This window comes from Pagrus pagrus (genome assembly GCF_965226575.1).
Source record: "Pagrus pagrus genome assembly, chromosome: 3".
NCBI lineage: Eukaryota > Metazoa > Chordata > Actinopteri > Spariformes > Sparidae > Pagrus > Pagrus pagrus.
The window spans coordinates 26,771,709-26,798,212 of NC_140187.1; the positions used below are offsets into that span (position 1 = coordinate 26,771,709).

At 43.4% G+C, this 26,504-nt stretch overlaps 1 protein-coding gene across 2 annotated transcripts in view; it reads right to left on the reverse strand.

Annotated features, from left to right (window-relative positions):
• The window catches only part of cdh4 (cadherin 4, type 1, R-cadherin (retinal)), a 216,229-nt gene that overhangs the window by 112,052 nt on the left and 77,673 nt on the right, over positions 1–26,504 (reverse strand). For both annotated transcript variants that reach the window (XM_084349378.1, XM_084349377.1), the window contains exon 3: positions 14,996–15,019. In XM_084349378.1, the coding sequence (XP_084205504.1) occupies positions 14,996–15,019 (24 nt within the window). The remainder of the gene's footprint in view (positions 1–14,995; positions 15,020–26,504) is intronic.

The window sequence follows — 26,504 nt, forward strand, 5'->3', positions numbered from 1 at the left end:
AAAATTATGAAATGAGAGCATAATATGTCTCCTTTAATCTACTCAAGAATGTTGCTGTTGTTTTCAATGCTGCTGCTGCTGCCGTGCTCAAAATAATTTATGTGACAGTCAGCCAAGTTCCCTTTAAAATGAATAAATGATGATGTCATCTTCAGATTTGCAGTTTATCAGTCGAATAAAAAGATGTTTTGATCGTAGCGTAGGTGATTTACTCGCTGTGTTTGCCAGAGAATAAGCTACAAGACAATATTACAGGCCACCTAATTGCTGTTATTAATTAGTCCGACTAGCATAAAGTCACCACACACTGTCAACACATGTTTGGTTTTGTGGTTTGCATGTTTTGACTGTTAGACTTGAACTCTTGTAGTGTGAAATGCGAGGTGGCACTGCACTAAATGGAGTAGGGGTGGTAAGCAACAACATAAAAGGAAAACAGTGCATAGAGAGTGTAAAGTCTCCAGACTCAGCTGCCACACCTTAGTTGAATGTTAAAAATAGTGTTATTCTTGAAATCTTTCCAACCACATGAGAACATTTTCTGTGTTTATCTGATTTCTTTAACTTCTTTAACTTCATTTCCACACTAGAGATACTATCTACTACGATTTCATCACATTGCATTAGATATCCTGAAACTCAAAGCTGCTCAACAGTGAAACAGACTAATTGTGTTCTGCTAAGGTTATTGTAAGTGCTGTAGCTTCACAATAAAGCTTGATTCGAGTGATGCACATTGTTTATTGTGGCAGCGCCCTTCAAGAGATAAGCAGGTAGAGGAGGATCGTTTTTGCAAGGCTGGTTTTAATTCAATAAGACTCGAATGACTGAATCTTCAATTTTGTCTTTGTATGTGTTTGTTTGAGCAGGTTTTCATAGACGGTGGGTTCACATCAGCTTCCTTTGATGATTGCAGCCTATATTTGGAGCGTGATCTCACTGTTTTTCATTTCAGCTCGGGTTAAGTGCACAAGCATGTTCGTGTCAGGAGAAGCAGAGGAAACCATCGGGGTGCATTTTTATGAATAAAACCAAAGCCCCTTAAAATGTCTGTGCATGTCCCTTACCCCGTGAATGTAATGGACATGTGCACAATCATGCCATTTTTGTCGACATGTTCTCTGCCAGCCACGTACTCTCCTGCCTTCTGGGTCCCTACAGGCCGTCAGACCTGTCAGCAAAGACTGGGCGTCCTGAAAATACCCCCATTTTAACTTCTCAGTGATCATCAGCTGCTGCGGCCTCTGGCTTATCTCCCGCTCATCAAAGGATATATATATATATATATATATATATATATATATATATATACATAGGACGCTATAGGATGTGTGAGAATACTTAAATAAACGTGGCAGTGGTGTGCCGTGTTGAACTAATCACTTAACAGGTCCGCTGAGGAAGCGCGCTTGCTGGGAGCCTCTGCACTCACCACTGCTGAGCGGGAGGCAAACGGATGTGTGTGTACCTGTGTTTGTGCGTGTGTGTGTGTGTGTGTGAGTGAGAGAGAGAGAGAGAGAGTGCACTGAGAATGACTGAAGGGTTTTGGCAGAACGAGGTCACTCTGTTCTACCAGGTGAATTTCTGTGGGGGTGGACAGGATAAGGAGATGTGTTTGTGTGCGAGTGTGTGTGTGTGTGTGTGTGTGCGTGCGAGCTCACTTTAATGTCAGAAAATGCACTGCCAAAATGTGTTTTCATAGTTGTAATTTTGCATTTTTTATGACTAAAAGCATTGGCAAAGTAAAGTGAAAGCGAGATGGATTGTTTCTTTTGCAGGAATTCCAGCAATTCTGCTCTAATTACAGATGGAAAAAGGTATGATGTTGAGTGTACGGCATCAACATCAGCACAGGAAGCACATTTCCAGCAAGAGATGAATTTACTGTGGTGCCAATTTGATCACTCGTTATTATCGTCTCAGCGTGACAACCTGACGGGGTGTCTGCTGTTTGTTTTTCTTCTTCCAGGAGAGTGGCAGGTGTTGTGCTGTGCTCAAATCTCGGTGACTTTTTAATCCTACACCACCTCACGACCACCACTGCTTATTTCATCTCCTTGACAAGACTATTTAGACATCTGCTCCTCAGCCCTGCAAGGCACATACTGTAGTGCAGTGAAATATAAATACGCAGCTAATGTGGCCCCTCTGTGGGACCCGGGCAGCGATGTGATGCGATGTGAACACTGTGCTGCTTAATGAGTGTCTCAGGAGAAGGCAGGTACATGTCTTCCGTCCCTCCAGCCAACCCAGAGCGGTGCCCTTCTCTCTCAGCTTCATTAACTCCTCCGGTAATGACGACGAAAACACACACTCGCGTAATGAGGTTAAGTTACATTTTTATGAGTTGACACGACAATAAATGCGAAGCTACATGAGGTGTCAACACGAGAAGTCATCATAATGAAGTTTATTAGTTGAGGAAAACTCGGCGGAACTTTTTAAAAGATTTATTAAAATGTGAATTAAGGTGGAGGAAAGGACAGAAAAAACAAGATGCACTCGTCTGGGGAGGCGATGTTGTGCTAGTTCATCATATTGTTAATGAGTGACTAATAGAGCAGTTGTTTCCATTAATGGCCGTACAGGCTGGGCCTCAGCAGAGCACTTTTTTTTTTACTGTTAATCCAGTATTATTGTCTGTATGATTAATCCACTTCAAGATGTCTCAGAGAACTGTTTTTGTTTGTTACCCTACAGGGTACATTTTATTTTCTGCTCTAGACAAACAGCTTTTCATTTATCACACACCGGGCTGAAAAGACACCTGTCGCATAGCTGGCACCAGAGAGAGAGAGGAAAGGAGAGCCTGGGGGAAAACTAATGTTCAACGTGCTTCGTCCTAAATATTAACCAGGCGCCTGCTGCTCCAAACCTGCTGATGCTAGTCACTTCTCCATGGTTGGAGGGAGGATGCGTCCCAATCCTCCACGGACAACTCTGCCCTACTTGTGCCGAGGTGACCCCCATGTGTTCTCCACTGCCCTAACATTCACCATTGTTATTTATGAGCTGGTGGAGGTGTCCTTTTTCAGGGAGACCATGTGCCACCTGTTTTAGCGGTAGGTTCAAGTGCAGCGCAATGTGTTCTGCAAAGGTGAAACCGGGGGCGCCGGAGTGGAGCTAACCTACTCGGCAGAACGGGAAACAAGTTTTTAAACTAGGCTGCGAGCTTTCACGTTAGCTGTTCGACTCTAACAGCAGATTATAAGACTCATTTCCACTTCATCTAAAAACATCAAACATTTCGATTGCCGCTGTTGCTTTGTCTGTCTTCCACTTCCGCTGTGTGACTGTCATTGTGTTGTCCTTAAAGGAATAGTTCAACATTTTAAATATGCAGAAATATGTGGAAAGTTTCATGAGAAAAGCTGAAATAGGGGAAAACATATACAGTAGGTAGATAGATGTAGTGTGCACGTCATGTGTGCAACGCCCTCTGTTGACGACACACCTTTAATTACAACTGTTCTGCTCAAAACTGGTGGAGACGTGGGCTCGTTTGCTCGATAGCACCAAGGTTCAAATACATTTGAACAGATGATAACCGGCTGCAGGCTCCAGCTTCGTATTTACTCGACAGATGATCTTCTCACTTGACTCTCGCCAAGAAAACAGATAAGCATATTTTCCAAAGTGTTGAACAATTCCATTAGAAGACAAAACACTGAGGGAAAGGCCCGTTGATAAAAACATAAAGACTTAAAAATATATATCATTCACTTTGCCTCCAAAGAAGGTCTAGTTTGTTGACTGTAACTATTATTACCTTCACATCTAATGTACTATGACACATTATGTGTGTCAGACATTAGTGTAAGAGAGTCCATACAAACATCATTTTCTCATAAGTGCACACAGTCTTTTCAGTCTCACCACAACATTCCTCTCTCCTGAAGTGCTCACACATACATTACTGCGCAGTATTATTTGATGCACTTCTGGCTTTGTGAAACCAGGTGGGCTTCAGTGTGCAGGAGAGAACTGAGGCCTTTGCAGGGACACCTTGAGCAATTCTTTACTGCGGATTCTTTTATCCCCGTCTTTTGAAGGAAGGCTCCCATTTCAGCTCACAGTCGAGCAGAGAATTAAGGATGTAATCAGAAGTGAAGACAACCATCTGGACTGTATTTAGCGATTAAATGTAGGGGATATAGGTTGGCAGTTTCCTTATTAAGTGCTGTTGTGCTGAGTAAGGGCCCTCTGGGCTTTATTATCTGTTCTTTAACATGCATGACATTGACAAGAACTATGACAAAGACCTACATCAGTCAGCAGCTGCAGCAGATCTCAGTGTGGCCAAGGATACACCGGGGTGGAGGCTGTTACTGAGGTTCATGCAGCTTTCAGGAAACATTCTCCTTTCTTCCTCCAAATTTAATGGCACTGAAGTGCATTTACCTAAGAATCTTGTGCTTGTAGTCCACGACTGTACTAGCTAAACATGTACATGTACATGTACAGTACACACACACATGCAAACATAACACAAGCAGACATGGTCAATGGAATCTGTGTGAACCTTTGCACCACTTCAAAGCACCAAGGTTGAACAGAGGACTCTCTCTCCTATAATGAAGAGGAGATAGTTAATCTAGCATTAATGCCTGGCTTCCCATGAGGAAACACCATGATTCAGGAGGTGTGAAGGGGTCTTCAGTATGCATACGGGCACTCTCTCTCTCTCTTACTCTCTCTCGGCCCCTCTCTTTTCTCCATGGTGATACAGACACACCACAAAGAGCGCCTGAATGAAAGGGGCGTCAAACGGACATTGATTTCTAATAGGGAACTTTCTGGATCAGCATGGGGCTTGGCCCGAGTCACGTCTGTGCTTCGGTCAAGGACGCCATGTGTGGGAGCATCAACTGGAGCGGTCTCTCTCCGGCAGGCACCAAATGAACCGCCGCAGCAGGACACAGGGATCAGAGAGCAGTGGGAGTCTCCTTTCATCTCTTGGGGATTAGCACTCCCATAGGAGAGAAGTATACATGTGTGTATGTGCGCCGTGTAACACTCCAGGAGGAGTATCTACCTTTTAGCCACAGGCTACACACTTCCTGTTTCTGCTGCATGCTGTGAATCCCCCCAAGGCCACAAATATATGAGGCACCATAGGCAAGAGAGAGATGAAGGAGAAGACATCGTCCTTGGGCGAGTTTTCTTAAAATAAACATGAAACTCTGTTTGTGAGCTCTTTCCTCATGTACAACAGCAACGGTTATAGGCTGAGTTACAGCACTGTAGGATGATTATATTTAAAATATTCAGCGTGTTAAAAACACTGTTCAGAGCTCCTGTTCGAGAGGGAACCAATTTGTATGAAGCGGGGAACACAAAACCTGTAACACAAAAAAACATTGACATGTACTGGAGAGTGGTAATTCAAGTACAGCCATCAAACATGCATGGAAGGCTTCACTGGACTGTATCCACTCAGGTCTATTGATGCAGTAGCGCCATAGGGGAAGAGGTGAGGCAAAGAGCAAAGCCTTCTGGGAAACAGGATCGCGTGACAATCTGCGGGATCCTGAATCATCGCCCTCTTCACACTAAGCAACACCTTCAGTGTCGCTGCAGCACGGAGAGGAAAAAAAAACCTCCAGCCGGTCCACACACATCTGTACACAGCCCCATACCTCCGGCCTTCATTAATGTCTGCCACGCAGCCTGACACTGATGGCCACTCTTCACACACACTGTCAGCGGAGGTTGTCTGTGTGTCTCACCTTGTGCAATCTTCCTCTTTTATTGATGTCACTACTAAGAATACGAATGACTCCTGCTGCGCTCTGTGTCCTGGATACCAAGAACAACCACTCAGCTCTAACTCTTCAAAGCTGCCTGTCTGCACATATAGAGGTACTTAGTCTCACCACGGAGACCATTCAGCGAGATTTATATCCAATTACAACAGTCCAAATGTGAATACATCATATCATATTGCCCATTTACTGAATAAAAATTGGACAGCTTGCGTTTGGTCTTGTGAATCAGTGCTTCTCTCAGTTTTGATGGCGGTGCTGCTGTCTAATTGTGTTTTCTTACTCGATATATCACCTTCTGTAAATATGACACCATATTCACAACTGCCTACCTCTCCAATAACACCAGAGACCTATTTTAGTTAAACAGCCAACCCACTCAACCATGTTTTTTTTAAAAGGAACAGACCTGGCCCCGCCACAGCTGAATGCCCTGGCACAGCCGTCCACCTGCAGTGTGCCCGCCATGGCAGCCTAAGCCCGGACACCAGGCTCTGGGCAGCGAGCAGCGGGCAGCTCATAAATGAGTAATGGCAGTCACATTAACATTCGGTGGTAGGGCAGGCTAAGGGCAGGAAGGAGGGGGACCCAGGGAGTGCAGGCGCTCCCTCTGTCTTATAAAACAGCAGCTGATTAATGTTTGATTCTCGCTGGCCTCATTCTTCCGCTCGCACAGCGCCGAGCTAATCTGCAGAGTGGGTGAGAGCGAGAGTGATGGAGCTGTAAGAGCGGGGTGAAGAAAAACAGTTTGTACAGGTGCTGTTTGGAAAGGTTGAGCCAGCAATATGCTGTCTCTCCTCCGGCCCTAAAATGAAAAATATCAGCGGTGCGGAACAGTTCAATCAATTCAAAATGAATCGGGGCATTGATACGATATGGCATGAAAACCATGATGAGGGATGAGGAGAGGACATGAAAAGGGTCATTTTGGGTGAGTCACAAATGTGGGCTGCTCCACGAGCACAAGTCTCTAACACCTACAACAGGTTATGTCCATTTTCTTTATTTCGTGTTTAGTTTTTCACTGTTCCAGCACATATCTGGCCTTAACATATGGAGGTTTAATACAATACAAAACAGCAACTAATTACCTGATGAACTACGCAATCTGCACCAACACATGCTGGCTTGAGGCTGGTTAATCAACAAGTATATGCCCAGTGAAGTGTTGTCTTACAGCGTACATGAGAAAGCAAAGAGAGAAAATGCAACTACATTTTTCATCATTAAAAGAGGTCAAATGACAAAACCTTACATTTCATGGCAAGACTAAGAAGCTACAGCTCTGCTAGCCCCAACCCGTCTCACTCTAAAACAACAACACTTCCCCGGTTCACTGAACTCCCAGTCCGTACTGCTAGCTGCATGGCATACTAAGCTAACTATCTTACAGCAGCTACACTTAGCAGCAGTTAGTGGTTACTCTAGCGATATGCTGGCCCCTATTTGTTGTTGAGTATGAATTCCACAGGTGGTCAATTCTTACATATTGCACCTTTAATAAATATTTAATTTAATAAAATGATAAACCACTGAAAAAAACATTTGAGATTTTTAGAATAAAATTATATCATTAAAGCCACAGCACTCTGCTATAACTAACTTTGTTTTACTAGATTATTTTCAGTTATTTATTTCTTGGGCTCCTGTGGGAATACGCTGAGATTTTTAACTTAAAAAAAAAAAAAATGCATTACAGTGTAACGTCAGCATGCTCACATGCTTGCAATGACAATGCTAATTAGCAGGCATAATGTTTACCATGACCAAGTTTGTCATAGTAGGTCATAAACCAAAGTACTGACAAAAATGGACCTGATGAAAAATTAAGGGATCATAAAAGTTGTGTTTCATTCTGAGGAGAATCGATCCGATAGTTGGCAAGTCAAAATCCCAAATGTCGACCTCATTATGGAGCAAGAGAAAAAGACGGGATCATCAAAGACACTAAGATTCATCCTCTGGGGACTATGAATGTACAAAATCTCCTCCATACTATACACAGTAGAATAGTAGTAAAGTATAGCATCAGAATGAACATTAAATATTAAATAAGGAGCTGACTGGGAGAGAAACATTGTGGAAAATGCAGGAAACCAGTCACAGAAGTTGGTGAATATGATCGTGGTTAAGTGGCTAAAATAAGTGGATAAAAAATTGCATGCTGTATGAAGCATCAGTGTAAAAACCCCTCGACAGCGCCTTTTTTTTCTTTTTAATGGACTACATGAATCTCCGAGAACCGCTGGTGACGGATCTTTATCTTTAACTCTTCTCTTCATTAAATGTCAGTGGTCATATGCTGCCCTGTGCACATGACTCACAGGTGGATGGCGGATGTGCTGTTTGGATGATGAGGGAGAAAATTGTAACCCGAAAGTGATTCTGACAGTTGTGTGACTAGGGAGCAGAGGAAATTAGTTTGTCATAGGTGAGAAAAATACGCCTCTTCATACTTCACAGAAACCGCTCGTTTGATTTTTTTTTTTCTTTCCCGGGGAGAATACTTTGCAAAGTGTATCACAGTTCACTTCCTCTGTCTCCGTAAAATGAGCGGATAAACTTTGCATTGCATTATTGTAGTCCTGGAGCTATTTCTGTGTCTGAGCCCTCGAGATGGAAAAAGAAACGTCTTCTGTTCTGTGGCCTTACTGTTATAACAGCCATATATATAACTAATGTACATTAATGAAACGTTCAGTACTGATTTTTAATTGACAGATATGATACATTCAGAAACTTCACTGAATACTTCACTGTGTTAAATAGACACATAAAGTTCATAATTTTACCATCGTGACGAGGAAGTTGCTCTCTGGTTTTCAAAATGTTAACAAGTGCACGTTAGCAAAATAACTGGACTGAGCTGTAATGATATCATTAGTGAATTATTCAGCCTTTTAGTGGTGTTTCTGCTTTCAAGTGCAGATGAGCAATAATTACACAACACTGTTATGTCGTTAATGGAAAAAGCCCCAGTGAGACTGGAGGTGCTCTACATACCAAATTCGGCCGTAAATGGGAAAAACTGCAGTAGTGAAGAAGTGAGTCAGGGAGAGTTTAAATGATATTAACGTGCCAAGTTAGCGTCGATTAAATTCGGTAACATGGAGGGAAGTGCAGCTAGAATAAACGTCAAGGGAACAGGAACTCAGCAGGTTTTGTCAGCTCGGATGTTGACATGCGCCGCGTGGAGTCAGCTCCAGCGGTAATCTCATACAAGTGACAGATTAGTGCTTATAACATAAAATGTCTGGTATGCATACACACACACGTACACATTCCCATAAACACGGACGCGGCGCGCACGCTCATTTGCGCGCACACATAATGCAGTACATCCCCACAGTAGCAAAGTAATCTGCGCGTGTAAGGAACACTGAGAGGTGGTGGTGATTGACAGGCAAATCGCTCCTGCTGAAATACCCGTTTGACAGAGAAAAGCACCAAATGCAAGAGTTAAAAGTCAGCCGCAGAAATCGCCTCAGTGTACTTCACATGAAAGCAAACTTGAGTATTTCGCGCGCCTTTCAGAAGCTGAGCATCTGTGGTGGGATGTGGGGAAAAATATCAGGCTTCTTCTTTTTTTCTTTTTTTTTTCCAAATGAAGAAACTTAATGCTCTTTGTGCAAACCCGGGTGCCAATCATAAGCACGCCTCTTTGAGGGCCAGGCCTCATGCGAATGTCAGCTCCGCACTACATTATAATTCCACCCCAGATCTTGAAGAATGACACAGTTCCAAAAGCTGCACTCGCTCCAGTGCGCAGCTCTGCCAAGGAGGGAAAACGGGGGTAATAAAAACCACTCGCCTTTCTCTTCAAGAGACATTGTAATTTAACTGTTGGTAGCAGGCACTGGCAATTGGCTTTAATAATGGTCTCTACACTCTAATTTGTGTAGGGATTTGCCCCGACCAGCAATGTCTCACAGTCCCTTAATGCTTCTGTGCAATCCAGCCTCGCTGCTGAGAGAAGGGGAGGATGTGCCTGAGAGGGCCGAGCGGAGGAGAGAGGAGAGAGATATAAAGGGATGGAGGGAGAGCTGGAGAGAGAAAAGTCTCCCACGGTGGGAGGCGATGATGGAGGGGAGAGATAGTAAAGTGTGCTTTGCCATTTCCTGTTCCTCATAATATCAAATAATATTGGTATAATTAACCCCAGGAAATGTGGCTTCATTAGTCCCAGACTGAGCGTTAGAATGAAGTGTGAACTAATTGGTCAAGTTTACAGCATGGCTGAAATAACAAAGGCCTGGCGTGGAGATGCAGGGATGGAGAGGACTCCAAAAGCCTAATGATGTTTAGTTTTTCTGATGCTTTCTGTGGCGATGAAGAACTGAGACGGGAGTGATTGAAGAAGACCACAGGTGATGTAAAACACCAGAGCACAGTAAAGAGGTCTGTGTACGAGCTCTGTTTCCCAGTATGTATGCTCTGAACCTCAGCACAAAGCCTTCGACCCCGTCGGTTCCGGCAAGTTTCCTGTCCGCTCTCATCTGCATCACAAAAAGAGGCCTTTTCTCGAAGAAAATACTGATCAGGCCTTATCTTTTAGAAACATGTAATCCACTGGGGAAAGTCGGACTTGTAGCCATTAGGCACTGTCCTCTGAGCCCTGACTCTCTGCCGCCTCAGCCTTTCTAGTGAAAGGCCGGAGCAAAGCTTGTCGCTATTCAGCTGGGAGAGCTGGTCAAAGCTGTGAGATCAAGCAGCTCCCAGCACTTTTTTTTTTTTTCTTTTTTTTTTTTTGGTTTGCTGAGACTTGAGTTATCTCAATAGTTTTTGGAAGGTGGTGTGCACAAAAACTCCACAGAGTGAGATCTTGTGTTTTTCCCGGGTCTCCTGCAGGTTTGACAGCATTTTTGAGGAAAAGTTTGAAAAATTTGGAAATGGGGAGTCTTAAATTGGGTAGAAAACAGGAGCTCCTCACTGGAGACAGGCTGCCATTTTTATGCTTGTTTGTTTCCTTCTTTGCTGCTTTCTCTCGTTTCTCATACTCTCGCACTAACCATCTGCCATACAGGTCCTGTGCGACTTTACTTCAAGAGCTCTTAGTGGCTGTCTTCATCAGCTCAAGATCTGCTGCAGAAAAACAGCTTTAATTGGTACTGAGGGGGAAGAGAAGCAGACGGGGTCGCACGCTTCACTACGTTTTAGAGAAAAAAATGCTTGCGAATGATCAGAAATTGCATTCTGGTCCAACTCCTCCTCGGCAAAGGCATTTAATGCTAACATCTCCACATAGGTTTTTTAAACATTATCCCTTTTCTGTTAAAACACAGGATTATTAAGTGGACTCCTCTTCAAATGAACACATGTTCAAATTAGCAGCGATAAGGCGTGTTGTCAAACTACATCTCCTAGTTCACTCGGAGCGACAGTGCTCGGGTTTCATGCAGGTGAATCGACTTGTCTGGCAAAAAGTTTCCAGCTGCAATATTTCACCCTGTCAATATCCCTGAGCCTTGAATTTGCCCCACTAAGCACGGTGCTGTGCAGCTAGAAAGATTGAAATAGCAAATGTCAGAACTCTGTTGAGCTGCATTCAGGATCTTGCGTTACACGGAAAAAAGGAAACCCTACAGAGTGCAGCCAACAGTGCAGTCCAATCCATTCCAGCAGGCAATTACGTTATTTCACCAAGGCCACTAGGAAAGCTTCACTACAATTAGGCTGACAGAAATGGCCTCTCCGACACATCAGAGGAAACCATGGATGTTTTTCCCTCCCCCTTTCTTCTCTTTGCACTGTCAGGGTTCCTCGCCGCTTGTGTTGTTTCAGAAGGGCTTTGAGACATTAGCTTCTGTTGTTGCTCTAGCTTTGGAGACATTTCACAGCCCATTAGCTGCTCTTTCAGCCCCAACCACTACTCAAAACCAGAGAAAGAGAGGACGGGGCGGGGTGGGGAGGCACAGACAGAGCGAGAGAGTTTGTACATACAGTATGGCCGAGCGATGCATGAGGTGCATCTGGAGCAGAGGCAGCGACCTCACACGAGGAAACTGAATCTACAGTTCACAGCGATAGTTCAACATTTTAGGAAAATCTGCTACTTGTTTTTTTTCTTCTTGAGATGGAAAGATTGATACTACTTTCATATCTGTGTACTTAATATGAAGCTACACCAGGCGGTTTGCTTAGCTTAGCATAAGGACTGGAAGCAGGGGAAAACAGCTATCCTGGCTCTGTAGCCACGTAGCTTTCAGGACAGCAATTTAGGATTATCCATTAATTTGCACAATTAAAGAGGCTCCGTGGAACTTCTGTGTTGTGCTTGAAGCCGGTCGTTAGTTTATGTTTGCAAACTCTGTTTCTAAACTACAATTTCTAACGTGAGCTGCTGTTGCTCTCTGTTAGCGGAGCAGAGGGAGACTGAGACGACGCACGCTGCAGAAAGTCACATCTTTTGGACTGTCGCAAAAAATACCCCACAAAGTAAAACACAGCCGAGCAGCATGAAACAACTTCAACAAATCAACTACAGGCTTCTACAGGCAGCTGAGAGAGACGGGGAAGGTCTCATTTTTCATGTCACGCTACAATCAGCTCACATATGGCCAATGAAAAAGTGATTAATAAATGTATGTTGCTACGAAATATTACATAGAGCCCCTTCAATTAATTAATTGTTTAGTCGATGAATGTGAAAAAACGTGACGTCTTCAAATTGCTTCTGTTGTCCATCAAACAGTCCATCCAGCAAATCCTCACATTTAAGAAGCTACCAATAAATCTTCTTTCTTCATTTGTCAACTTTATTCATGTAGCCCAAAATCACAAATCACACTGCATCAGTGGGCTTTACAGTCTGTACAGTGCAGGACACCCTCTCTCCTGAGACCCATGAATTAGAGAAGTACTGAAGGAAAAACACTTGGAGAAACGATTAATCAATTTTCTTTCTAATGACTAATCAATGAATTGACTGATCACTGAAGCTGTAATAGCTTTTGTTTGTATTTCCCCCTTTTTCCAGTCTCTATGTTACAATAACATATAATAACTGCTGGTTGTAGCTACACAGTTAGCATTCAGACATTAGAGTGGCATCAATGGTCTCAACTACTGTAACCCTCTGCTCTCTGCAAACAGGCGTGATTTGGAACTACTGCTTTAATGTATTTTTTTAATTTCTGAATTTAAATGACTCAGATGAGCTGGAGATACAGTAGAGCCGTGTTAATTTGACCGTAAAGAGACGTTCATGCTCCACCAGATGCTCAGCGGTACTGTCTCTAATATAATCCCTGAGCACTTTGTGAGCGCACACGACCGGTCCAGATCACAATTGTGAGCCAGTGGTCAGAGTATTGTAGCTTACTCAGCGCTACCTGCACAATCTGGTTCACACGTGACCACAGCAGTTTGGCCAAGACAGAGTTAAGGTGGTTTCCAGTGCGGTTGATGGGGCTGAACAATTTGCACGGCTGGCAGAAAAACCATAATCAATCCGCAGACTATAGATAAGGGCCCTAAAAACCAGCCAAGCACAGCATTTTCTCTTATCACAATTACACCTTGCCCTCCTGCCTCAGGTACAGCCAATTAAGCTGGGAGAGGATGCACCGGCAGCCACTTCACATCGAGGAGGCCTATCAGACGACTCCAAACACACCCCATCGCTGCAGAGGGGGCAGACAGCAGCTTGTTAAGCACAAGGAGGGAGCTCAGGAATGTCCTGTTGTTCACTGTGGGTATACAATGTTTACTGTATGTTTATGTTCCCCCAAAAAAACCCACATTTGCATGTATGAAAGCAGGAATTAAATGATGTATGCTCAGGTGAGAGATAACAGTCTGCTGGACGGCTGCCTGCTGGCATAAAGGGAGCAAGGGCGCACAGACCTTGCCCTAACACTTCCTCCCCTCACTCTCTCATCTGCTTTTTAATCCACCCATTACTTTGCTCTTCTCTTTCCACCTTTCATTGTGGAACATCATTCACATTATGTGACTACTCAGCAGTACAGAAAAGGAAAGGAGGTGTGGGAGAGGGGAGAACTCATGCATGTGTTTTAATGTGAGAGCGGGAGGGCGGTTAAGAAAGGAAGAGATGAGGTCACAATCAAGGATAACACTCATGATGAATACGAATCTCCGCCTGTCGTGACTCCCTGTTCCCTGCTCTTTGTTCAAGCCTAACTGGATTGAAAAAAAGTGCCACACTGTTGCTAGCCCGGCGATGAAAAATTGATCACACAAGCTTCTCAGCGCTGCGTATCGCCACCTCCTCCACCGGCGGATGAGGGTTAACCAGGCACACAAAAATAAACCTCGAGTGCTTGATCTGAACCCGCAACTTTACTCTTCTCCTCCCTCTCGCCACTTTGAGGCTTCAAAGACCAGACACAGCGTGCGGTGTTTTGTCTACACCGTGTGATGCCACCACACCAATTTAGCTCGACAATTTGTCCCCAAAGCATCATCCTTCTCGGAGCGGAGGACAGACACAGCAATATCCGTTTTTTGTCTCGGTGCCACAGTAAGACCCTGATGATGACATGTGCAGCGGGAACATCTATAAGCACACAAAAACCTGTACAGGAAGAGAGGCTGACGCAGGCGCTCTCGTGCTGCTTACAGGGCAGACACACATGCAGAATAAATCGAAGACACAAACAAAACCGGTGCTGCTGATGGGCTCTCTTTCAACCTGTTTGACGAAGTGATTAAAGTGTTCCTCCAAGCACAGGAAGCCATTAATAACAGCACGACGGAGGGGAGTCAAATTCAAAATAAAATGAAAACAGAGGCAGGCTCAGTGGGGGAATCCATCTACTCTCTATTTAGACTACATGGAGACGGGTTCCACTGAAGCCGGAGAAAAGATACTCCTTATTGGCTCCTTATTGAATTCTATTGGAGTCAAAAGGGGGTAAATTGACTAAGTAGGTCGAGGCAAAAAGCGTGCAGGGAAAATATGCTGAATTCCAATTCTGATTGGCCACATGGGTCCGCCGATGCTGCTTTCATAATTGCCTCCACTTGATGTTTTTCTCCTCGTTTCAACATTTGCTGTGACATGCGACGTGATGCAGAGGCAAAATAGCTTCCTGGTGATGCAAATGATGTTTGTGGCTCGGCGCTCCCCCCTCTCTACCCTCCCACTGAGACAAACATCTGAGAATGGTTCCTTCCACACATCAACACAAACAGCCAATCCGCTGTTGCTGGCAGAGTCCACGCACAGATGGCTGTAAATCAAGGGAGTGTTCGGCTGCGGTACTTACCACGCTCGCTGGACAGGGTGGTATCTGTCACAGAGGGAGAGAGGAAGGGCAAGGGGAGGGGGGAGAGAGGAGAGAGGATGATTAGAACATAATGGGCTTCAGTAAAAGTGGCATCGCAATACTAAAGTCACCGTTAAACAAGAGAACAAAACAGATCAATTTCTGAGGATTAATGGAAAGTCACAGGCAATAGCCGGACAGTGACATATACAGAACGGAGGGCTACTATTGGAGAAAATTTGCTGTCACAACTGCGTAGTCGCTCACATTTGTCTCTGTCTATTATCCAGGCAGCACCATTTAACCAGAATACAGTTTGTTTTCTCTCTTATACTTCTTGTCATTGCCTCAAGCACTGGGATTCATCATTATCTTCAAACACTTGTTGTGATGTCTATATTGCTCTTGTGCTCGCTCAATGAACCACAGGAGAATTGCAGGATATTGCACATGCACACTGCGCACACTTATGTACATCGTCGTGGGCGGTATTTATTCAGACCTGGGCTGCCGCGGCTGGGTGACAGAGAGAGGGAGAGGCAGCCGTGGAGGCTCCTGACGTCTCCTGCCCTTCTCGTGTCCTCCAGCGGAGTCGCTTAGTGAGATTTGATCAGAGGCAATCTCAGTGGCTCAGTTTTGCATTTATTGCTTACATATTTAATCCGGAAAGCCTTAAAGCCGACTGAAAACTTTGATCAGATACATTTACTTTTTAAACTTTAGGTTTCAGTATGTTCCGACTTGCAGGAATCCCAGCATCCCACAGCTACATTTTTTTTAATGTTGCGTATTAGTCACTTGAACTTTGCTTTCTCATAAAAGTCTGAGAGCCAGTTCTTAGCCAAATGAGTGGTTTGGAAGATGGTAAAGTCAGTCGAGTACTTTTGTGAAGACTAAAACATCTCAACAAGTCTTGTACAGACTGTAGGGCTGGGCGGTATATCCATATTATATCATTATCCTGATATGAGACCACATATTGTCTTAGATTTTGGATGTCGTTACATCGTGATATGGCATAAGAGTTGTCTTGAGTTGTTTTAAGGCTGTTAAGTGATCAGACTGTTCACAGATTGTTTCCAATACTTGGCTTTACCACTTGATATTTGCTTTTGTCATGAAGTCCTAGTGTCTTCATGAAGTGCTTTTAAGGAGATATCAAAATAGGGAGATATATTGTGTATCGTGGTACAGCCTAAAAATATTGCAATACTATTTTAAGCCCTATTGCCCACCATTAAAAGTGCAATATGTAATAATCTGTGTCCTGTCTAATTCATTCTCAATGCTACTACTAATTAGGTGCACGGCTAGCAGTGCAGAATGGGAGCTTGGAGCACCAGGGGAGTGTCGGTGTTTACATTGCTAGCACAGGAGCTTTGGACGGGGGCTAGCTGGTTAGCATACTAACCTCAGTAGATATCTAATCATCATAACATCGAAACTGTAATTTCCTTACAATCGGTTAAGAATTTATGTTAATTTTTGAATGTTTTAACTAAGATTCTAACACATTGCACCTTTAATCGACTGCTATGACTTTTACAGACATTCATGGTCCACAGAGGGTGAATCCTTACACCTCTCCTGACTCTGGCAGGCTAACCCTGGTGATCCATTAACATTTCATTTAATACAAAGTCCAACACCGCTTTGTCTCCAAACACCATCAGCCTCAGGTGCACTTTGTGTTTAGTGCTAATCAGCGAATGTAGCATTGTCGTTGTGAGGATTAGCATGCTGATGTTAGCATTTAGCTCAAAGCACCAGTGTGCCAACATGACGAGTACAGCCGCAGCACGGCTGTAGACTCCTGTTTTTCCTTTTCTTCAAAGCAAAGTGAGAGGATCTGCTGAACACACCGATGTGATAATGGCATATGGGGAAAGGTCTCATATCCGACTAGTTATCACCACTCGAAAGCTGTCATGAATACTTTCTCACATTTGGCAGCATGAATTTAAAGTAAATCCGACACAACACCAACATGCCAAAAGTCTCACTGACATTTATTTTAGGCATAAGCCTTGAAATGCTGGATGGAGCCGTGCTTAACATCATTTCCTCTTCTCACCTGCCTTAGTTAGAGGTGCGACTTTGTGAGTATCCCCCCTCCTTTTCTGTTTTCTGCTTGAAATAATGTGCTCTAACAGTGTTTGTACTGTGCTGGCCTTAAACACAACAGACTAAAAAAAAAATTGTTATTTTGTATTACAAGGTCACCATTTACCAAATTATTAATAGTTATCTGTTGTCGGGAGGTTGAGTAAGACTACTGGTGAATAAGAGCCTGGAGTAAAGGGCTCAGAAGTGTAAGAGCCTATCAGCGTGTTGTGCTGTTGCATTTACTGGAGGCTGATCTGGACCGGAGTGTCTGATAAATTATTACAATTTAAATACAGAATGCACGCCCCATTTGAATAAGCGTCTCCACTAAATCGATTAAGTCACCGATTTTTTTAGAATGTTTATTTATTTTCTTGATTTTCTATGTAGTTGTGGTGCAAAACCATATGATCGATGACAGGCTCTTGACCTCTTTGGTTGCGCTCGTTATGATCCAAATGCATTAATGAGTTCTCCTACTCATGTCTCGCCATAAATCCATTCAAGTTCATCTTAAAATCTCTGCAACTTTTTGACTTGTTTACAAAAAGCAAACACATCACTATCTAAATAAGAGTTTTGCCCGTAGACAGCCCGACTGTCTCCACTCCTTCTCTCCATGTATAAAGGCTCTCCACTCTATCCCAACAGAACTTCGCTCCGCACATGTTCAATTATTCATCTCCCTCTGTCAAGAAATTCAGCCTTGCTAGCACTTGCCAGTATCCCCCACAAATTGGCAGGCTGGCTCATATTTGGCATATGGTGCAGAGCAGTGCTGCTTCTCCTTCTCTCTTCAGTTGGCCTGCTAGCACTCCCGAGGAGCACGGCAACACACACCGGAGTGCACGCTCACAAAAGACACATGCACGGTCGCAAAATACACGCACACACAGTGATGATGCAATTTGTCTGTCAGTTTTGTTTGTGAGATCCCTCTCCACACACACACACACACACGTTGAGTTGCTGGGCATTCGTCCACAAACTTTTTGCAACAGGTTTCAAGGTTTTCAACAATGGCGCCGTACATGCTGCAACAGCCAAATCAGCCACAGCCCACAAACCCCAACACCGGAATACTCAAAAGTGCCTGATTGGGTGTTGAGGAAACATTTTTCTGCTAATGTGAACAGCCAGTCTTTTCTAGTGAGTTCGGTATGTACTCCATTAGTGGCCCTGAACTCCTACACAGGTGTTTTCATTGGACCTCTTCTCTGTTGGAAGCTGTCGGCTGGAGCTACGCTTCCACTCGACAATCTGTGAGAACAAAAACAGTTTAAAAGGTCTGTGTTGTTATATTTGAGTGTCATTTTTTACTTTCTACTTCCTGCATTTGTCTTTTTGTCACCTTTTTTCGTGTGTGTTTTTCCCTTCACTCTTTGTTAGTCGTCTGTGTCCTCTGTGCTCCCGCTTTGTTCTCTGTGGCTTCTGGTTTGTCGTCGGTTTTTGAATGCTCTCTTTAGCGTTCTCCTTGGACTTGGACCTGCCTTTTGTTGATCAGCTCATCGTTAAAGCTCACTTTGTGGTCATTTATAATTGGCTGCCTCTGTGTGTGTTGCATTTGAATCCTTTTTTGCAAAATAACATACTTGTTGTGTGTAAAATCTCAATTTATTCTCTGTGACCTCCATATCTCATGAATGGACCTGTTCTGGCTAACAAGCTTCTGTTAGCTGAGCATCTTTAGCAGACACGATCACAAAAATGATACATGTGTACTGTGTGTTATCACATATATCATTACATCTTCTACAATCTATTGAGCATTATGATGCAGAATGTACACGATACAGTACACAAAACAGGACACGGGCTTTGTTGCAGTGTCCAGCTCCCAGTTTTACTTCAAAACCAATCATCAAGAGCGGGGGTGATGGTAAAACAACAGCTGACGGACCCTTTTCACAACAGAGATTTTGACTTCTCAAAGCAGGAAAAGCACAGGTGTGTTAATAATAACCTTAACAATGGCTCCATTCTATTAAGTTTCCCAGTAAGCCATGTAAGTGAATGAGCATGCACCATAACAGAGCCTTGGAACCAGCTCATCTTAATAGCAAGCAGCCGTCGTTAATGTTATGAATTCCACCTGTGCCTTTCCTTGTCTGCAGTGAAAAGGCTCTATTATTATCTAGAGTGCTGACTAATTGCTCCATTGTATCAGTGAGGATGCCGGAGGTCGAAACTATTTGACAGACTCAACATCGAGATTGCACGAGTTCCCGTTCTCCTTCCTGATGGCATTTTATTTTTCCAGTTTGTCTTCAAGAGATTTTCAAGTACCCTTTTTGTCACACACGACGGCACCGGCAGCGGTTGGCGGTAACAACAACAAAACAGAACACTTATTTAGTGGTGGACTGCAAGAGTGCTTTACAACAGAATGTAAAATGATCCTTAATCTCAACAGCACGTACTTGGGGTCATTTTCAAAAGTCTGAAATGTGCTTTTTATCATCTCTGATTGCTAGCTAGTGTGTTCCCTGGAGGCATAAAGAAGAGAGCCAGCCAAAGCTTGCATATAGTTGTTCCACCATCCATTGATGTGAATACATTAAGTGACAAAGTGATCTGCTGCAGCTGGCGAAACTGATATACAAAATATATCCAGCATGGCACGGTACATTGTATTGTAGATAATTTAGACATGCCTCCACAGTTTTTATACATTTCTTAAATAGGAAATGGTGACATATTAATACAATTTATTAAACTTTTATTCTATCAACGAGTAACCGCTAATTGCTGCTAACTGTAGCTGCCGTTAGCTTGTTAGCTCAGTTAGCTGTGCAGCTAGTGGGAGCTCGGGAAGTGTTGGGCTGCATCTAAATTTCTGCATCCGTGTGTCTTGAGGGCTGTCCAAACTCGCAATCAAAATGCATTTAATTAATGTAGTCTTTGGGGTTGTCTGTCAGTTATATTTGCCGTGCAGTCTCACGCACTCGCAGACTTTGCGTTTTGTCACTGAACACGTCACTGTACGTACGACTGAAGCCCAGGAGGGCTCAGGACACATGACCAGAGGGTGGAGATTTGCAGCACAGGACCTTTTGGGCAAGGTTGGGCCTGGGCTAGCTGGTAGATATCTCTGCAACCTATACACAGATGTCACAACATCATAATTGTTATGTCTTCAAGTTTTGCTGATAATTTTCTAGTTTTCTAGAATTCTTACATAATGCCCCTTTAAAGAATAATAAATCAATGGCTCTTAAGCAGGTACGTAACGATCTTGTGCTGCTTGTGTTGCCTTTGCTCTGGTATAAATTAAAACTTCTTGTCTGGATCGCACGATTTCTTCTCTTTTAAATACATCTAGCACTTTTGACCTGTTTCTTAACAAAGCTGTGAAAAGAATCAAACAAAGCAATGGATGATGTACATACCCACGTATTACAAACTCACCCAAAGGTCACACTCGCTCTTTCCTTCATCAGTGACATGAAGAAAATAGTTTTGAGCTCCCCCAAAGCGCCAAATTACACCTGCCATTGTCTGTTTGATAACCTTTCTCTGTGCACCAGAGAAGCTTGCAGCCACCCACAGTCTTTCATATTAATGTGAATGGTAAATGTGTCTGGTATTTCTGCATTCAAATGGTTTCAATTCATGTACTTATGGATCTAATTAAGATGCTGAAAAAATGCTTCACTGGCTTTCTTTTTAGACTCTCAAAGGCTTAAAAAAGAAGCTGTGAGTGTAAAAAGCACGCACTGCCACATGCTGAATAGCAGCTAAAATGTTCGCACTCACACAAACACACTTGCCACCTGCCATGTGAGAGAGTGTGGATTGATGTGAGCTCGTCTGTTTGCATGCAGATGCGTCCTTATGCCAAATCTTCTTGTTGCCCTTGTGATGACTAATAACCGGAGTGCATTTTCAGCTAATAAATAATACATTTAAGACTCTAATCAAATTGAACAAATGAGTATGTCTAGAAAACTATTAATCAGAGAGCAAACGTGTATTTACAAATATAACACTGGCACAAACAATCAATTATTCATAAAGTGAATGCTGGGTAAGTGGGCTTCTTCCCGGGTGAGATGCTGCCATAATTGGAGTGGGACTACAGGAGTGCCGGCTGGTGTGTGAGTGTGTGTGTGTGTATTTGTGGGTGCATGTGTGCCTGTGTGTGTCTGTGAGCTGACACACACACACACACACACACACACACACACACACACACACACACACACAAACACACACACAAACACACATACACACTTCTCCCCATGCGCCAAACTTCCCCCAAACACGACAAGAGCAGGCAGAGTCGGCTCATTACTGCCTAATGAGTTGTCTGATTAGTGCCGAATATAAAAGCCTTATTGTCAAGCGCTGTATGTTTATTTTGATTAATTATTGTACTAAAGTGACTGGATGGAAGCACAATGACATGGAGCATTAACGTTGTGCAGTAACAGGGCCCTTGTGGAGGGAGGAATTGTATATACAACCCTCAATGTGACATATAAACCTTGGCCACTGCCTGAAGAGGTTTAATGTTGGACTAACAGACACGCGTGTTTAAATTGCGTCCTCGGCTCCATACGTACAATTAAACCTTGAGCTCCATATGGTCAGATTAGCACTGCCTAATCCACAGTCCTGGAGAAACTAATGCCCAGTGATGACTGCTGCTCTGCTGCCAAGAGGCCACAGATATCAGTCACTTTAAGTGGATAAAAAGGTATGTATTATCGGTATAGTGTATCAAAAGCACTCCCTTTGTAGAATAGGCTCTTTCACAGTGATGTATTATTATGTACTATAACAGTAGCGGACTACTAGCATTCATGAATAAACATGTAAGTAGTATGTTGTAGCCTGAGGGCGGCTGTGGATCGAAAGGTAGAGCTCGTTGTTCACCGGTGGTTCAGTTGAAAGTCTCGGTCTTGTCTCGGAAACAACCAAATATTTACTCGTCTTTCATTTCGTCGTTCATTTCAGCTGCTACAGTAAGTGTTTGCTCATAGAAAACAAAGTTAAATTCCCTCACGTAAAATTCAAATCTGCAACGTCTGTCAATTATTTTATCAAGACACTTCTCATGGTACACTTAACTGTGTACGTACACACATAAACACTGTATATATGGCAATAAAAGAGGTGAATGAAGAGAAATCTTCATTTGTTTTTTGTGAATGTTATTTATGAGACAGGGAGGCTGCCACGTCAGTGACCGCGTTTGAACTTTGAAACCGATGGATTTCAGGACAATTTCCAGCCATTTTCAGCAACAAAAAAACGGGTATTTTTAACAAGACCTCGGAAAAAATACAAATTAAAAAACATACTAAACCCGGTGTGTCCATTGGTGTGTAAGTGTGTGTATGGTTATTGCTCCTGATGAGCAGGTTGCATGGTAGCCTCTGTCACCAGTGCGTGAATGCTGACTTGTGTTGTTGCTGTGCAGTATAAAGGCAATTACTGCCTCGCTCAATAGAATGGAGCTCAATTAAGCTGCTTCATATACTGTAGATTAGTATCTAACAGCTCTGAACTGAACTTTTTCCACCACTGCAGCTTACAATGTGATGAAAACTCTCAATCTAATATAGATGTGTTAATTGTGAGAAAAGAAAATATAGTTTTGAAGGTGTGAGCTGCTGGAGCACAGATCAGGAGAGTGTCTGTTGGGTGTCTGGGTGCTTTTGGAAACGCTGCTTTGGCGACCAGGTGTCATCTACAATATCTGCAATTACAATATAGGCCAGCAGCACCCGAGTGTGTCCAGCTGCAGCATATGGGAGGATTAATGACACCGGTCAGCACATTGAGGGATACAGTATATATGGCTTTCTCTCTTGACCGTCCCCACTGACTGGGAAACTTTAGTAACAGTAAAAGCAGCCAGGTTCGACTGCACTCTCGTGGGTATTTTTAGCAGAATTATTCACTTTGATCAGTCAGTTAAACGTGTTTCCAGTTCAGAAAGACATGCCTAATTAGTGAAGTTCAGCATGGTTGACATGCTTTGAAGCACACTTTGCTGTTAACACCAGGGCTGTAACTACTTAGACTAATGTTGCATGAATAAACATGCACGTAGCTGAAAGTAGAAAGCTTTCCAGTGTACAGTATCTTCTCTAATGCACGTCTCCAAACATGCAAATCTTTATTGAGCGGAAGACCAAACACAGGGAAAAAAAGTTTGAATAACAAAATGTGATTAATGGAAGAAAATTTGATTCCATGCCGGTGAATAAGACTCATTTTCTTTCCCATAATCTGCCTCTTCCTCTGCAGCCCTCCTGTCCGTGAGCAGAATGCTGTACGGAGCGTCACAGGAGGGACTGTATTGCCTGGCCTGTTGCTCTTTACACACTTTAAATCAGAGGTAATGGGGCACTTCAGGAGACTGCTGTTACACACACCCAACTGCCAATACACTGTAATCACTAAAGGCCCCTTTTCTTTGGAGATAAGCATTGCCTACGTGCACCGCACTCGAAACTACAAGGCTTGCACCGGGGATGTATCGACGACAACTTAGCGAACAGAACTTTGTGATTTAATGTGCTTTGACATCGCCGCCTTAGTCACAGACAGGCAGCGGGTGTGGGTGAGATTTCATCCTGTTCGCACTGGAAAAACATGTAGCAGACGTTCACACGTCACATGTCTGCTCGCAATTCACATTTCCAGGCAGCTCTTTGTCGTATCATCTACAAGGAAAAGCTCCAAACAGATTGAGAGGTTAATTAAGTTTCCTTAAGAGATGCTAACTTCTCAATATTTTCTAACAGTGAGCCCATAAGATGCTCATCTGCTAGTTTCGGCAAGAAGTTATAGATGTGTCTCAGGCAAGGGTATAAAAACTGCCAACAACCTCAGACAGCAAAGAGAATCTGTCCAAATAGGCAGCGGCTACTGAATCTAATCTAATCTATCTGAATCTAGACTCTAGACTACGGATGAGATTTGGACTCGAGGCGACTTGAGTCACTGCTTTGATGACTTGCAACTTGACTTGACAGAAAATAAATGATAATGATGATAATGAAAGATAAAATGTGAAAACAGCAAATATAATGAATAATGTAGTGCTGCAGAGATGCAATGGCCTAAAAATCTCGTTCTCCTGATGTAGGAGGACATGTTCGTCTGGTGCAAATGTCACATCATCACGATTTTAATACTTTTTTAGTGAAAGTGAAAACTGTCATGCAAAAACGATCATTCCCACTGATCATGAATCATATCGCAATCATGATATCTGTGGAAATAATATCCGATATCAAATTATTACATATTGCACCTTTAAACAAATATTGTATACAATTATTCATATGTAGTTTGATTATATTAATTTCTCCAAATAATAATAATAATAACTCCAAAACAACTCAGGACTGATTCTGATGTTGGAGAGGAGGTCACGTGGCTCTGGCCTGCTCAGCCGTCCTCCTGGATCCATACACTTTACATACATCACATAATTTGTATCAGATATTCTGTCAATGCAATTTGTAAATTGTGATTTTGTTGTTCTGTTCTGTACATGTGACATCTATTGCATGTCTGTCCGTCCTGGGAGAAGGATCCCTCCTCTGTGGCCCTTCCTGAGGTTTCTTCCATCTTTTCCCCTGTTGAAAAGGCGTTTTCTGTCAATAAGGTTTTTCCTCACTCGAATCGAGGGTCTAAGGACAGAGGGTGTCGTTCACTGTACAGATTGTAAAGCCCACTGAGGCAATGTGATTGTGATTTTGGGCTGTATAAATTAAATTCATTTGATTTGACTCTAGAAAACTTGGACCAAACCAGGGTTCGACACATGAGGATTACTTACCATCGTCAGTGCCAGGCCTGTTATTTAAAAAGCACTCTTTGTTCTGTAGTTTCAAGAATTGTCAATAGTGTTCAGAGAAACAAAAGGCAGTAACTCAATAAAATCAACAGTGGGAATACTAACAAGAGGAGAAAAGAACCGTCTTCATTCATCTGAAAAGACAAATAACTACAAACAAAATAGAGGATGTGGGCAGAATACGTTTTTTTTTGGTTTGCGTCTAGTACTTTGAGGCAAGCTGTGTGGAAATGAAAAGTAGACATTTTTTGATCGGTGGCACCACAAATATGCCTCTTTTGTTGTCAGCTTTTCCCCAGAAAAGTTAAGAATATAGCTGAGTGAAACTAAACAATGAACATGACTCATTCTGATGAAAAAGACCCTCTCGGAGAGAAGGGAAATTTCCCACCAGTGCCACTTTAATGAAAAGACAGCTTGACTTCCGGCCTCTCATTTCTCCTCACAATGTCAGATCGCTGTACAGTAATTGTCTTAGCCTTCATTGTTAATGGCCTCAAAAGTCAAATCGGTCGTGTTGTGCAGTGCTGCTTACATTAATGAATGCTGTCAGACCCTATATAAAATGTATCCGGCTTGTTCCGAGCTATTTGTACTTTCTCTCAGCAACATTTAAAGCACTTTCCCTGGAGGCTAAACGCATTTAATGGGGTGACTCAACCTTACTGTTAATGCACTGTAGGTAGCAGCCGATTAATTTTTGTAGCCCGGTAGGTGGTTTCATTTCAGCATGTAAACATCTAACGTGTGAGGACGTTTGGCATTTGCGTGCTGGCGTGTACTTATGTGCGAGACAGCCATGCACGCTTGTCCAGTCAAAGCCAGGAATTTCAACCTCCGCCTGATGATTAAACCCGCATGAATATGCATGCAGGACGCTCACTCATAAACACTGAAGCGCCATGAATCACAATGTGTGATGCAGTTTTGTCTGAACGCTGCCTGCCGACATGCAGACAGACACAGAGGCAGAAAGGGGGAGGTGGGGGGAAGTGTGTGTGTGTGTGTGTATGTGTGTGCGGTCCCTGCTGTGATGAACTGGTGCTGACACAGCCAGATGTTTAGTTAAAATGCAGAGCCCCAATGTGGGATGGAGGGAGGAGCTGACATGTGCTTCGGGGTCTTTAGGCAGCCAAGTGTTCCTCTGTAGCCGCCTCGTGTCTCTGTAGGCACAGCCGTGTGTGCTTTATCTCAGAAGATTTGCATTCGGCTGAGTGTGCGTGTTTGCGTGTGTGTGTGCGCGCGCAATCGCAAATGCAGGAACAATCAATTGCATGTGCGTGTGTGTGTGTGTGTAGCGCACGCCTCCATGTCTGCGTGTGTGAAGAGTGCTACATTGAGCATATGTCTGAACCGAGGTCTCCTGTCGCAGTTTTCCTCTCTGTGGACAGTGTCAGTGCTGGAGGGCGACAGACTGCACAAGCTCGCGCGCGCGCACACACACACACACACACACACACACACTGCTGACTCAATGCTTCCACTTGCATGCGGAGTCTGACGCTGCTGTTTGGCGGAGAGCAACATCCCAATGGCAGAGCTCCTGCAAACATAATGAAGCAAAGAGGCAGCGTCAAAGAGCAA